The sequence below is a fragment of the Leptopilina heterotoma genome, unplaced genomic scaffold (genome assembly GCF_015476425.1).
Source record: "Leptopilina heterotoma isolate Lh14 unplaced genomic scaffold, ASM1547642v1 Lhet_281, whole genome shotgun sequence".
NCBI lineage: Eukaryota > Metazoa > Arthropoda > Insecta > Hymenoptera > Figitidae > Leptopilina > Leptopilina heterotoma.
In genome coordinates, this window is record NW_025110988.1 from 552,214 (window position 1) to 567,878 (window position 15,665).

At 24.2% G+C, this 15,665-nt stretch overlaps 2 protein-coding genes across 2 annotated transcripts in view; one reads left to right on the forward strand and one right to left on the reverse strand.

Moving 5' to 3' along the window:
• The window catches only part of LOC122504169 (dynein beta chain, ciliary), a 77,320-nt gene extending 63,032 nt beyond the window's left edge, over positions 1–14,288 (forward strand). Inside the window, exons 21-27 of the mRNA XM_043615102.1 lie at positions 3,465–3,765; positions 4,095–4,376; positions 6,880–7,309; positions 9,995–10,209; positions 12,210–12,566; positions 13,420–13,568; positions 13,679–14,288. Of these exons, the coding sequence (XP_043471037.1) occupies positions 3,465–3,765; positions 4,095–4,376; positions 6,880–7,309; positions 9,995–10,209; positions 12,210–12,566; positions 13,420–13,568; positions 13,679–13,973 (2,029 nt within the window). The 3' untranslated portion in view covers positions 13,974–14,288. The remainder of the gene's footprint in view (positions 1–3,464; positions 3,766–4,094; positions 4,377–6,879; positions 7,310–9,994; positions 10,210–12,209; positions 12,567–13,419; positions 13,569–13,678) is intronic.
• LOC122504167 (chymotrypsin inhibitor-like) lies at positions 7,380–9,735 on the reverse strand. Its single transcript, XM_043615099.1, has 3 exons — positions 9,596–9,735; positions 9,358–9,446; positions 7,380–7,754 (listed from the first exon to the last, which is right to left on the reverse strand). The coding sequence occupies exons 1-3, from the start codon at positions 9,666–9,668 to the stop codon at positions 7,671–7,673; spliced, it is 246 nt and encodes an 81-aa protein (XP_043471034.1). The 5' UTR covers positions 9,669–9,735; the 3' UTR covers positions 7,380–7,670.
• Positions 14,289–15,665: the final 1,377 nt, after the last annotated feature.

Genomic DNA, 15,665 nt, shown 5'->3' on the forward strand with positions numbered 1-15,665 from the left:
CAATCTTCATGAGCAAAGTAAGAGTTTTTTTGTCATTTACTTACAGGAAGATTAATTCCAAAAAAATCTGATCTATTAACATTTTCATTAAACGAATTACAGGCACACTTCTTTGTTTGAAAAAATTTAAACAATTTATCCCAATATTGATTTGTTCATCAGAAATTTCTAAGAATCTCAATTTAAGACCATTAGCTGCATCGAATTGTTGCGATGCAACTTCTTGACATGGAGTTAAAGATCTTAATTTGAGAACATAAAGAAAAACTGTGCTTTCTTGATGATAAAATTGATTAAAATTTCTGCTATAAGAACGATGATGGCCAAAGTGTATCCAATGATCAGCACATAAAAGAGAACCAATAGCAATTTTTCTTTTTCAATTATTTCTAGAGTTGCTGGAACTACTTTTTTTTGCAGATTATAGCCAGGAATTAGTAGTTTTTGCAGTAAACCGTGGTCGAAGGCTTTCAAAATTATTTCGTTAAAACGATCTTTAAGAGGTGATATTGTCCTTGTACTCCACGTTGTTGGGAAATACACGATAGACTCCTGTATTACTTCAAATCTGAATTCTTGTGTTTTACTACTACGTATTTTTACAGCAGCTTCAGCGTCTAACAATATACAAGTAACGTTTCTGTTCTTGTGCAAGTATTCTAAACAATCGTATGCCAATCCATTACCAGGCATAATAACCGATTTGAAGGCTAGTTTTCGAACGTGAACGAGAGGACTATTTGCCATTGTCGCATTTATAAAGGGGCTGATCATTGGTGTCAATGACGAGTTTGCCAGTTCTTCGAGAGTTGAAATTTGCGGTACTTCTTGAAAATTGATGTCCAAAATCACTGAGAACACGTAACCGGAGTAGACCATGCAGCTCAACATGAAAACACCAAAAACTATTCTCTCGGCTAATTTTCTTGGTTCTTTGATTACTGACATTCCCATTATGATTTGACTGATGCTGAAGGTGTTCCAAGTGCTTCTGTCAAATCGTAGCAACAAAGCTGCTATTCTAAGGGCAGCAATAGTAACAGTTGTTGCAACTATCATGTAAATCAATTCCTCAGAGACTTCAACACTTTGAGTTTTGCTTTTTGCATTTAAAATTACTGCCTTTGCTGTACTATACAACAAGATACGCATTGGTACACTATTAACAATGTTATTGTTTATTTCTTTTAATGTCACACTGCTTACCACCAGTTCTGCTTTTACTTTTTGTAGATAAGATGATTTTACTGTTTCACCGAAGGGTAGAAAATCAATTCCACAATGGAGTGATTGCACAATACAGTAGATGAATTTTACCACTTCAATAATACTTGCTGCGGATATGTAAGTACCGTTGATAATTAGCATTAATTTTATACGTTGTCTGTGGAGGTCCAGTAGTTTGTTTGGAAACCATTTTGTTCGTGGCTTAACTGTCAGTTTTGTGTATTTCTTTGCAAAAAGATTGATTCTGTGAATAGTTGCCACGTCCCTTGTTTGCCATGTTTGATTTTGAACCAAAGTTTCCAGTACAGAAATGTCTAGCATGTCGATGTGCCATAGTGATGTTAGCAGTTCCTCGTAAGAACGAGCCTTTATTTCATTACTGAAGTATATTAAGCACTTGGGGAAAGAATTTTCATAGGAGAGAATGTACAGTTTCTCGAACATAGCATATAAATAAGGATTAGTATTGTTTCCAAATCTTTCGAGAATAAAAGTAAACAGCGTCGTTCTTCTAGGAATTTGTAGATGTAATGAAAAGTACTTTTCCAAACCATCGTTTGCATCACGTGAACTTATGCTCAATGATGGAAAGTGTTTAGCAACATCACCAACAAGTTGTGCGTTAGCATTGGATTCTGCATTTGCAAGAAATTGATCATCAATTATAAATATTACCTGGTGTAGTTTTGATTTTTCTTTTAGGTATCTTATTAATCCAAAAGTGTAATTGCTTTTTCCTGACACATCCAGAAATGTTACACTAAAGAGCACAAGACCAAATGACATTCCTAAGAACTTCATAATCTTTTTATTCTTTAACGATAAATGAACCGTTCCGTTTGCAAGAGGAATCAACTCTGTTCTCGTAGTCTTACAGAAAAGCTGTTGTAAGTATGATATTTTCTTGTTGTTTGATATTTTTGAAGGGCATATTCGTCTATTTATGTGTGAAAATACTTGTAAAGGACCTACAATGCCTACAATTATCTGTCGTTTAAGCTAAAAGATAATAAAAATTGTTTTTTTAAAACTTCATTTTTCTCATATTTTCCATGAAGTTTAAAAGTTCATGGTTGTTAAGTTTTAAAATCTTTTTTTCAACACAATCGATTTTCACGATCGTTTGTTATTATTAGAAATTGTGTCATCACCAGGGAAACCCTAAAAAGTACAAAACAAAAATTATTTCTCAAAATATTTTAAAATACTTTTATCCTTTAATACAAAACCAAATGTTTCGTTTATGAGAAAAATCATCACTGTTTAAAAATTTTTTTTTTAATGTTTAGAGTAGTTATTTTTAATAATCTTCATGTGCAAAACTTGCGATTTTTTGACATTTCATTTTTCTAATATTTTCCATGAAGTTCAAAAGTTCACGGCTGTTAAGTTTTAAAATCTTTTTTTTCAACACAATGGATTTTTACGATCGTTTGTTATTATTTTTGAAAAATGAACAACCAACTGAAACAGTTCTGTAGAATTTTACTAGAATCATTCGATGGACTAATTATATTGAAATTCTAGTGAATATTCTATAGAATTCCACTGGAACAATTCTATAGAATTTCTACATGAATTCTCGAAAATTTTAGTGATTTTTAATTAGAAAGAATATAAATTTCTGTAAATAATTTTTTTTTAACATTGTATTTATTGTTTCCGTCAAACGTTTAATTAACTTCCTTTATTTTTATTATTAGTAAAAAAAAAGTAAGTGCAGTCAGACTCGTTGAAATCATAAAAAGTCTTTAGTCTGACTAAGCATGATATTTACTTCTTGATTTGCTTTCCTGGCTTATTATTACGTTAGATTTAAAAATAAATTTCCGTCAATTGCTGTTTTTTTAATTATTTTAATCTTGACAGTAGTAATAAAAATATTTGTTCACCTGGACTTATTAAAATCCCAAAAACCATTTGTCTGACTAAAAATGATTGTTACTACTTTATTTGATCTTTTTTTAGGTATTATTTCGCTAATAAGTAATTAATCGTAAAAGCGATTTCTGTCAAATGTTTCACATTATTTTTTTAAAAAGTAGTAAAAAATCTTTATTTATTATTATTTATTTTATTATATTTATTATTATTATTATTATTATTGTTTTTTATAGAAACATAATTTTTTTCGCTAAAAAAGAAAAAAACTAAAGATTCAGATTATTATTTTATTTTCATTTGATTTTTGATGAAAGAGATTTTAATTTTCGTTTTTGTTTTCAATTCCACACTAGGAATCTGGATAGAGATATAGAAACTTCGTCAAAACGTTGGAAGAAATTTATTGAATGTGAGTGTCCTGAAAGGGAAAAATTCCCCCAAGAATGGAAGAATAAAACGGCTCTTCAGCGACTGTGTATGTTGAGGGCTTTGCGACCTGACAGAATGACCTACGCGATTGCCGCTTTTATTGAAGAAAAATTAGGTTCACGTTATGTCGAAGGAAGAACTGTCGAATTCTCCAAATCGTTCGAGGAAACGAGTCCTTCAACTCCTATTTTCTTTATTCTCTCGCCAGGAGTTAATCCACTCAAGGCAAAAATAATAATTCTTTATACTTTTAAAATTTGCTTCCATTGATTTCTATTATAAATTGAATCCTTTGAATTTATGTAAATTCAATTAATTTACATAAATTAATTAATTAAATTCCTATTATAAATTGAACCCTTTGAATTTATGTAATCTTAATTAATTTACATTAAGTAATTAATTAATTAATAATTTATGTAAATAGAATACAATTTTAAAATACAATTTAGTCTTTATTAGGAAAATGTTGAAATGAATTTATTTTTGCAAATATGTTAATATTTAATTGTTAATTAATATTAATTAAGAAATCTTTTATTCATTGGCAATAGGATGTTGAGGATTTAGGAAGAAGATTTGGATTCACGTCGGATGATCAAAATTTTCATAATGTTTCACTGGGTCAGGGTCAAGAGAGTGTTGCTGAGTCTGCAATGGATGAAGCCTCACAAAAAGGCCACTGGGTTGTTTTACAAAATATACATTTGGTGAAAAAATGGTTGCCACATTTGGAGAAAAAATTGGAAGTCGCTTCTGAGGGTTCGGATCCAAATTACCGAGTATTCATGAGTGCTGAGCCTGCGAGTTCACCGTCCAGTCACATTATTCCACAGGTTGAACAATACTTAAATTAATTCACACTTGGCAAACATAATAAAAAGTAAATAAATAGAAAGGAAAAAAAATCTAATAATAATAATAATATTAGAAATCTTTTTTTTTTCGTTTAATATTAAAAAAAATTAGTCACAGGAATAGAAAATAACAGATTTCGCGCTCGATAATTAATTTTAAAAAAGTAGCAAAAAGTAGCTTTGAAACTAAAAAAAAGTAGTAAAAAATTAGCTATTCGAAAAATTAAACTTGACGATAAAAAAAACTCGTTTTAGACACTTCACAAAACTGACAAAAATTCCATTTTGTATTTTTTATTTTTATGACTTTGTCCTAATTTTCATCAAAAATATTTACTTCTTTCCTATCCTGATAAATTGAATTCCTGTAACAAATTTTATAAAAAAATTTTAAATAATTCATTTCTTTTAACTTATTTTTATGCAAATTCTAATTTTAATAATTGAATTCTTGAGAATTTTTTCTTTTTCATGAAAAGAATTTAATTTTTACAAAAAATTTTTAAATAATTGAATTCTTTCGAAGAATTATTTATGTAAATAATTGAATTCTTGGGAAGAATTTTATTAAAATCTAAAAGAATAATTGAATTATTTAAAAAAAAATTTAATTAAAATGAATTTAAAAAAAACATTTTTTTAAATAATTGATTTTTTCGAGGAATTGAAATTAAATTCTTATCAAGAATAATTACATTTTTTGAGCAAATCATGTAAAGTAATATTGAATATAATTTATAATCCTGCTATAAATTTTATTGTTTATGAAAATAATTTAATCCCTCTGAAGAAATTTATTTAAAAAACTTGTGAATTGAGAAAAATTTTTGAAAATAATTGAAATAATGACAAACTTTTTATTAAAATTTTTTTAAATAATTGAATTTTGGAGAAGAATTTTTTTATTTATAAATATAATTGAATTTTTTACGAGAATTGTTTAAATTTTTTGAACATAATAGAAATGCTGCACATTCCAAAGTTTATAAGAAAAACTTGTGAATTGAGGAAATTTTTTTAAAATAATTGAAATTTGCAAAGAGTTTTATTAAAATTTTTGAAAATAATTGAAGTTTTGTCAAATTTTTATTAAAATGTTTAAAAAGAATTTAATTTTTAAGGTTTATTTTATTTATAAATGTAATTAAAATTCTGACTGGAATTATTTTAAATTTTTTAACTTAATTAAAATTCTGCACAGAGTTTTATTATTTAAGAAAGTAATTGAATTATTCCAAAGAAATTTATAAAAAAAAACTTGTTAATTAAGGAAAATTTATGAAAATAATTTTAAACTTGACAATAATTTATTAACATTTTTGAAAATAATTGAATTTTGGAGAAGAATATTATTATTTATGAAAATAATTGAATCATTCAGAAGTATGAAAATCTTTTAAATAATTAAATTCTTGTAAATTTTTTTATTATTTATGGAAATAATTAAATCTTTGCGTAGAGTTTATAAAAATTGTTTTTAAATAATTGAATATGTGATTTACAAAGAATTATTTATGTAAGTAATTTGAATTGTTATAAAGAATTTTATTAAACTCTAAAAGAATAATTGAATTATTTAAAAAAAATGTAATTAAAATTGTATTTAAAATAATTATTTCTTTCGAGCAATTCTATTGAAATATTTGAAAACAATTGATTTCTTTCGAACAATTTTATTAAAATATTTGAAAATAATTGATTTCTTTTGAACAATTTTATTAAAATATTTAAAAATAATTGAATTCCTGTGAAAAATTCTAATATTTTTGTAAATAATTGAATTCTTCTAAAGAATTAAAAAAACACATTTTTTTAAATAATTGATTTTTTCGAGGAATTGAAATTAAATTCTTATTAAGAATAATTACATTTTTTGAGCAATTCATGTAAAATAGTATTAAAAATAATTAAAATCCTGCAATGAACTTTATTATTTACGAAAATAATTGAATTCCTAGGAATAATTTGATTATTATTTATGAAAATAATTGAATTATTACGAAAAATTTTATTATAATGTTTAAAAAGAATACAATTTTTGTGAAAACTTTTGAATATAATAAATTGAATTATTGTAAAGAATTGTTTAAAAATTATGTTAAATAATTTATTTTATCCAAATTTTTTGGAAAATGATATTCTAAATTAATTGAATTCCTGTGGATATTTTTTTTATGAAAATAATTGAATTTTGGATGAATATTATCAATTTTTTTTAAATAATTGAATTCTTTTAAGAAATTTTAAGATAATACTAGATAATGCAAATAGTTGAATTTCGAATATTTTTTTAAAATAATTAAATCTTTTTAAAAAATTTGATTATAATTTTTGAGAATAGTTTTTTAATTTCCAGTAGTGGAAATTAAATTAAATTAAAGTAGTAGTAAAAAAAAAATAGTAGTAAATAGTAGATTTTAGTAGATGAGTGCGAAACCTGATTAATAAATAATAAATGTAATGTGATGATTATTTTGAAAAGGGAATTTTGGAGTCGTCGATAAAAATAACGAATGAACCGCCAACGGGAATGCAGGCAAATTTACACAAAGCTCTGGATAATTTTACGCAGGAAACATTGGAGATTTGTAGCAAGGAAGCTGAGTTCAAGTCGATATTATTCTCCTTGTGCTACTTTCATGCAGTGGTTGCCGAGAGGAGGAAATTTGGTCCTCAAGGATGGAATAAAATTTATCCCTTCAATGTTGGCGATTTGAATATCAGTGTGAGTGTTTTGTATAATTATTTGGAAGCATCGCCAAAGGTGCCTTGGGAGGATTTAAGATATCTCTTCGGCGAAATAATGTATGGAGGACACATAACCGATGATTGGGATCGGCGATTGTGCGTTTCATATTTGGAGGAGTTAATGCAACCCGATCTTGTTGATGGAGAACTGCATTTGGCTCCAGGTAAATTTAATAAATAATAATATTGTTTATTGTTCATTTATTATTCACTTTAATGTTTATTATTCATTTATCATCTACGTTAATATTTATTATTTATTTTCTCTCTACGTTTATGTTAATTATTATTTATTATTATCTACGTTAATTATTATAAAACAAGAAGATATCGATCGAAGACCGAGTAATAAACTCATTATTTTACACCAACGTTAATATTTATTATTTATTTATTTTCCACCTTAATATTAATTATTTATTTACAATTCACGACAATGTTTATTTATTTATCATACATTGCAAAAAATAAAATTTCATTAATAAAAATTCTATTGACGGACAATATTCTTTGAATTTTATTAATTCAACAATCTTGAGGTCGAACGCAATCATCTTTTGAATTTAATAAAAATCCATCTTTGCATTCGCAGCCACTTTCAACGCATTGCTACAAAAAAAATATGTACAATAAAATTTTTGCTTCCTTATTTAATTATGTAAATAAATAAATCAATAAATTATTAAATAAATAAATTAATAAACAAAAGAATAAATAAATGAATGAATAATTAAGGAGAGGATACACCGATATTTTTAAAATTTAAATATTTCATAAAAATTTTTTTATATATTTATTTCCTTAGAGGAATTTTAATGATCATAAAATACAAAAGAGAACGGAAAATGTTTTGATCCTATTTGAACTTTTATTTTTCTTAAAAATTGGTAGATTTTGAAATCTATGCGTAATTTTGTGCAACATATGTTTTTGAATCTATAGAAAAAATTGCCAAATGAAAAAACTGATTTTTACAATTTTTAAAGCATTTTTTTTTGTTTTAAAAAAAACTTTTAGGCTGAAAATGCTAAAAAAATCAATTGTTATTCAATTTTTTTATTTAAAAATTCGTTTTTTTTTCTAATTAATTTCAAATCATAATTGCATCATAATTTTTTAATATTTTTATTTTATATACATAAAAATTATGATCTGAAATTATTTAGAAAAATAAAGAAATGAATTTTCAAATAAAAGTTAAATTAAATCATAATGTTATCATAATTTTTTAATATTTTTTATTTTTTATACATAAAAATTATGATTTAAAATTATTTAGAAAAATAAAGAAATGAATTTTCAAATAAAAAAATTGAATAGAATCATAATATTGAAATTTGAAATTTGAAAATTGGATTATTTTTCTAATTAATTTCAAATCACAATTTTTGAAAATTTTTAAATTTTTTTATACATAAAAATTGTGATCTGAAATTATTAAGAAAAGTAAAGATTTGAATTTTCAAATAAAAAATTGAATAAATATTACATTTAATAGCTTTTTCAGTCTAAAAATAATTTTTTGCTCAAAAAAATGCTTCAAAATATGTAAAAATCGATTTTTTCATTTGGCAATTTTTTTATGAACAAAAAATTATCCATGGATTTTTAAATCTACTAATTTTTAAGAAAAATTAAAGTTAAAAAATTGTCAAAAATATTTTTCGATCCTTTTTATTTTATGACCATTGAATTCCTCTCAAAAAATTACTATAAAAACAATTTTATGGAGTATATTAAAATTATTTTATTGATATAATTAAAAATATCCGTGTACCCTCTCCATAAATAAATAAATGACTAAAATAAATAAATGAAAAAATAATTAAATAAATGAATAAATAAACAAATAAATAAATGAAAAAATAATTAAATAAATGAATAAATAAACAAATAAATAAATAAATATAAAGATAAATGAAAAAATAAATTTTAAATTAAATTACTTGTACCTAAGACAAAAATTTTATACACTTTTTGCAAAAATTAATTTTACAAAATCAACTTGACAAAAAGATAAATAAATTATGAAAAATCTATTTGTCATAATAAATTTTGTTTGAAAATTTTTTTTGCAATATGCATTTTGCCAAAGAATTGTTTAAAATTTATTTTGGAAAAAATTTAGAAAAATTATTAAAATTGTTATAATAATTACTACAGAATAATTATGTAATGAAAAATAAAATATATTTCTATATTTTATACGTACAATTTTGAAAAGTCTTTTCTCATATTTTCCACATCTCGGTGGACTTGAAAATCCACAAATTTTATATTCCGCATTTGGCTTGCAAGCATCTACAATTAATATTTTCTTAATATTTTCAATTATCATATTATTATTTTTTAAATATTTTTTTATGTAATATAAAAACTTAATAATTGTGATTTCAAAAAAAAATTCTCTTCTAATTTTATAATTTCCAAAAAAATAAAAGAAAACCTACTTTCCGCTGGCGCTCCAAAAGCGATCACTAGACAAAATGCAAGAAAGATAATAATCACTTGAAACTTCATCATTAACTATTTGTCTTCACAAAGAACTTTGCGATTTTATTCAGAAAAATCTGACACTTTGACTTTTCGTTCAAGAAAAAAAGCCATTTTGCATATAGAAATTTAATTTGCAAATAAATAATTGACAAAAAAAAAATTGTTATTTTTCACTCGTAAAATATTTGCAAATTTTGCACTTTGATTGTTTTGATTTATGATTAAGATTTATCATGATTTAGAGATTTATGATAATGGAAAAAAATCGATAATAACAAAAAAAAGCCGCACATGACGGAATCTCATAAAATGCAATTTATGTCGGGGAAAAATGCAGTCTCATGAGTTTTTAGGTTTCCCTGCCCCACCAAATACCGACTTGGTTGGTTATCATACATATATCGATGAGGCAATGCCACCAGAATCTCCATATTTATATGGTCTTCATCCAAATGCTGAAATTGGTTTTTTAACAACAACATCGGAAAATTTATTTAAAACCGTTTTTGAAATGCAACCAAGAGACGCTGGCAGTTCGGGTGGTCAAACTGTTACCAGAGAGGAAAAGGTTAGTGTGATAAGAAAAATTCTAAAATTCAAAGAAAAAAATTAAATAAGTCAAATAAAAAAATTAAATAAAATGTAAAAAAACAAAAATTAATTTTAATTAATAAATTAATTAAAATTAATTAATTCTTCACTCCCCTAATTTATAAAGAGAATTTTTGTACTTTTTTCTCCTATCCTGGGGAGCGATTTTTTAATTTGACTTTCATTTTCAAATTTCGATTCTGACTTTGATTTTTATTTTAAGTCAACTTAATTACAATTCAATATCATTAAAATTTCAACAATTCGAAAATTTGTTAATTAAACATATATTCAAAAATTCAACTAATTTCAAAAAAATATTAATAAAAATTTTTCAAAAAACTAACTTCTTTAGAATTTTTAATCAAAATTTATGAAAATTAAAATTTTCTAGAAATTCAATTTTAAATCTTTTGAATTTTTTTTCTATTACTTTTTGTAATTTTTATAACTTTTTTATAATTGTGAATCTGAAATAATTTAATTCTTGCATAGAATTTTATTAAAATTTTTGAAAAAAAATTTTTTTTTTGAATAATTTTATTAAATTTTTGAAAATAATTAAATTCTTTCGGGGAATTTAATTACAATTGTATTGAAAATTATTGAATTTCTATAAAGAATTTCATAAAAATGTTTAAAAATAATTGAAAATTCCTATAAAGAATTTTATTATTTACGAAAATAAATTAATTCCTGCAAAGAATTTTATAAAAATTATATTCAAAATAATTGAATTCTTGTGATAAATTTTATTATTTATAAAAATAATTAAAATTTTGGTTAGGAATTTATTAAAATTTGAAAGAAAATTAAATCTTTTGCAAAGAAAAAAAAGTGTTTTCTTTAACACCAAATGTGGTATTACAACAACAAGCAACACTTTTTTTTTAAATTCAAAATTGTGTTCAAGAATTTCATAAAAATTTTTTAAAATAATTAAATTTTTTCAGAGAATTAAATTATAATTATATTTACAATAATAGAATTCATATAAAGAATTTTATATTTTTTAAAAAAAATTGAAAATTCCTCCGATGAAGTTTATTATCTTTGAAAATAAATGAATTCTTACAAAGGATTTTATTAAAATTAAATTCAAAATAATTTAATTCACTTTTTTTTTAAAAATTCAAAATAGTGTTGAAGAATTTTATGGAACTTTTTTAAAATAATTAAATTTTTTCGGGGAATACAATTATAATTATACAATAATAGAATTCTTATAAAGAATTTTATATAAATTTTTTAAAATAATTGAATTTAAAAAAAATAAAATAATTAAATTCTTATAAAGAATTTCATAATAATTTTTTGAAAATAATTGAAAATTGTTCTAAAAAATTTTATTAAAATTGTATTCAAAATAATTGAATTCTTCTAAAAAATTGTATTATGTATGAAAATAATAGAATTTTTGCAACAAATTTATACACAATTTAGAAAAAAATTGAATTTCTACTTAGAACTTTATTATTTTTAAAAATAATTGTAATTTTGACGAGAATTTAAAAAAAATTTTGAAAATAATTGAATGTATGCAAAGAATTTTATTAATAAAAAAAAATAATAAAAAAAATAATAATTAGTCGAAATTACTGTTTATTTGTAAAATTTCCGAATTTAAAAACAAAAAGTTTCTCACTAATTCGAATTAACAAACATTTTTACTAATTCAAATTTAGAGAACATTTTGGCTATCAAAATCAAAGTGAAGGTGAAATTCAAAGTGAAATTTAAAGACTTACTTTCACTCTGACTTTGATTTTTTCTTTAAAAGTCAAAGTAAAAATAAAGGTCAACGCCAAAGTCAACATTAATATCAAAGTCAAATTGAAAGTCAAGTCCAAAATCAAAGTCAAAGAAAAATTATAAAATCGCCATTATGGTTTCTTAAAAAAAATATTCAGAGTTTTTTCTAAGGTTTGAAATTTATTAATCCATTGATTTAATTAATAATTAATTTAAAACCTACAGGTGAAACAAATATTGGACGAGATAATAGAAAAATTACCGGAGGAATTCAACATGACGGAAATAATGGGTAAAGTGGAGGAGCGAACGCCCTACGTTATTGTTGCATTTCAAGAATGTGAAAGAATGAATTATCTCACGGGGGAAATTAAGAGATCACTTCGCGAATTAGATTTGGGTTTAAAAGGAGAATTGACAATTACATCGGACATGGAGGATCTTGAGAATTCACTGTTTCTCGATCAAGTGCCGACAGTTTGGACCCAAAGGGCTTATCCTTCACTACTTGGACTCACTCCCTGGTTCGTTGATTTACTCTTGAGACTCAGAGAATTGGAAACTTGGTCCACTGACTTTGTGGTAAGAGATTCAATTAATTTCTCTTAATTAAATAATATACCTTGAAACTTGTTTGGCATTGGAATTTATGAAAGTACTCTTGAAATTAAATCTCTTAAGTGTTTATTAGTTTTCTTGAAATTTTTAAATTGTTTAAACCATTTTTTAACAAAATAAACAGTTTGGAATGTGAAAATACGTAATTTTTATAAGTTATTTGCACTTAACACTGAATGTTAAGTGTGAATAATTTACCGTATTCTCGAAATTGAATCTTTAAGATGTTTATTAGTTTTCGTGAAAGTTTTAAATTGTTTAAACAATTTTTTAACTAAATAAACAGTTTGGAATGTGAAAATACGTAATTTTTATAAGTTATTTGCACTTAACACTGAATGTTAAGTGTGAATAATTTACCGTATTCTCGAAATTGAATCTTTAAGATGTTTATTAGTTTTCGTGAAAGTTTTAAATTGTTTAAACAATTTTTTAACTAAATAAACAGTTTGGAATGTGAAAATACGTAATTTTTATAAATTATTTGCACTTAACACTGAATTTTAAGTGTGAATAATTTACCGTATTCTTGAAATTGAATCTTTAAGATGTTTATTAGTTTTCGTGAAAGTTTTAAATTGTTTAAACAATTTGTTAAAAAAAACCATTCAAAATGCAAAAAAGATAATTTTCTTGTGTTTTTTTTGTAATTAAAAGTAAATGTTAAGCGCACCTAATTGTTTTCTAATTTCCCAGATCAATTTCACTTCTCCTAGAATTTTTCCCACTTCACCTGATTTCCCTGACGTATGTCAGCACACACTTAAACCTAAAAAAACAACTAATTTTCCTGTTTATGAAAAAATTAATATTTCAGTTGCCATCGTCAGTGTGGTTGGCAGGATTTTTCAACCCTCAATCGTTGTTAACAGCGATAATGCAGTCGACAGCCAGAAGGCATGAACTTCCCCTCGACAAAATGTGTTTGCAGTGTGACGTTACAAAGAAGAATAAAGAAGAATTCACGTGAGTTTTATAATAAAAATAAATTGGATTTTCCTCTTTTTATTTATTTTTTCGTTTCCTTTTTGCCTTCATCTATATTTTTCTTTATAAAATCTTTTAAATAATTTAAGGTCAGCGCCACGGGATGGTGCTTACGTTCATGGAATCTTTATGGAAGGTGCACGATGGGATGTTCAAGCGGGAATTATTGTTGATTCGCGACCAAAGGAATTGTTTCCAATTATGCCAGTGATAAATATACGAGCGATTACTCAAGATAAACAAGATTTAAGGAACATGTATGAATGTCCTGTTTACAAAACGAGAACACGAGGTCCAACCTACGTTTGGACATTTAATTTGAAGACAAAAGATAAACCCGCAAAGTGGACATTGGCAGGAGTTGCTTTATTATTACAAACCTAATTAAAATTTTTAATGAGATTTATTTTTTGTGTTTATTGTCAACCGGGGCAATTATAGAACGGAAAAATTCAATTTTACCCCGTTTCTTCATTATTTTGTTAATTACATTTATAATTTATCTTCTTTTTGTTCATTAAAAATTCCAAATGGCCTTAATAACTTTCTGTGATTCCTGCGTTATTGTTGATTTTCTGTTATTTTCCAAATCAGTATTATTGTTACAAACGTTATTAAAGAAAATATTATTTATAAAAAATTCCAGTTGTCTTTTAAAACTATTAAATGTTACCCAAAAAATGCGGTACTCAATGTATTGTTATTGTGGAAATAAAAAATTTGTTATTTTCAAATATCAAATTCAATTTTTTAATAAAATTTCAGATTCATAATTATTATTTTTCTAAAAATTAATTCATTTTTTTCAAATTATACAAAAATTTTTTTAAGAGAAATCATTTTCATATTTCTAATTACAATTCTTCAAAAATGTTAATGATTTTTTGTTATAATTTGTTTTTCATTTTTAAATTATAATTTATTAATAAGTAATAACAAATTAAAAATGAAAAATAAATCAAATTAAAATTGAAATCAAATTCAATATTAACTAATCCGAAAAGAAATAAAATATTCACGATTAAAGCTCTCGAACTCCCAATGTGATTGACAACTATAATCGGAAATAGACTTTCAAAAAGATCCAATATTTGAAAATTTTATCATCATTCAGAGTACCTTTTCAATTTTTTGCACCCTCGCTTTTTTTTGCCGAGTGGATATAATAAATAATTTATTATCGCTTCAGTTCATAGAGTGAAAATTGAAACGCAATTCAAAAGTTGAGAATCGATAATATATAAAAAAAGATGGAAGATTTACCTAAACAAAAATTCGCTAAAAATATACTCTATATATGAGAATGTAATTTACGAACCTCCTCGTGGAATTCTAAAAGAAAAAAAAAGAAACAACACGACAAAAGTCGCGAAAGATTTATATGCGAGGACTTTTGCTTTTCACAAAATAGGATCAAAATTGCATTGTGTTAGTCAAAGAAATTACATTTTCCTCCCCTCCCATATCATACATATATATGTTATGTATATTATATATATAGAGTGTGTATACGCCTCTTATACGAAAAAGGGGATCGAGAAAAGATTTTAGAGAACAGAATAGGTTCTATCAAATATGCAGAGCTTATTAGCTTTCAACGGTTGAAGAAAAATGTTTGTTCCCTCGCTCTTTTTTTTTTTGCCTCCTGAGTCTCAATCTTCGAATGTGAACCTAATATATAAACGAAGAGACAGTTTTTTGGGACGATGAGAATTTTCTCTCCAAATGAGTTTGTAATTTAACAAGCAAGAAATTGTATTTTTTTTCCCCTCTTTACAAGTTGCATGAAACAAGATTTATTCTGAAAATTATAAAAAAAAAATTAAAAAATCTATTTACTTATTCATTTGCTTATTTATTAGTTTATTTATTTATTTGTTTATTTACCTATTTATTTATTTATTTATTTATTTTTCCATTTATTTATTCATCTATGAATTTAATTTCTTTATTTATTTACCTATTTGTTTATTTACTTCCCTATTTATTAACTTGTCTCCATATTTATCTGTTTATTTATTTATCTACCTTTTTATTTATTTTTCTGTCAATTCATTTGTCTACTTATTTATCTAT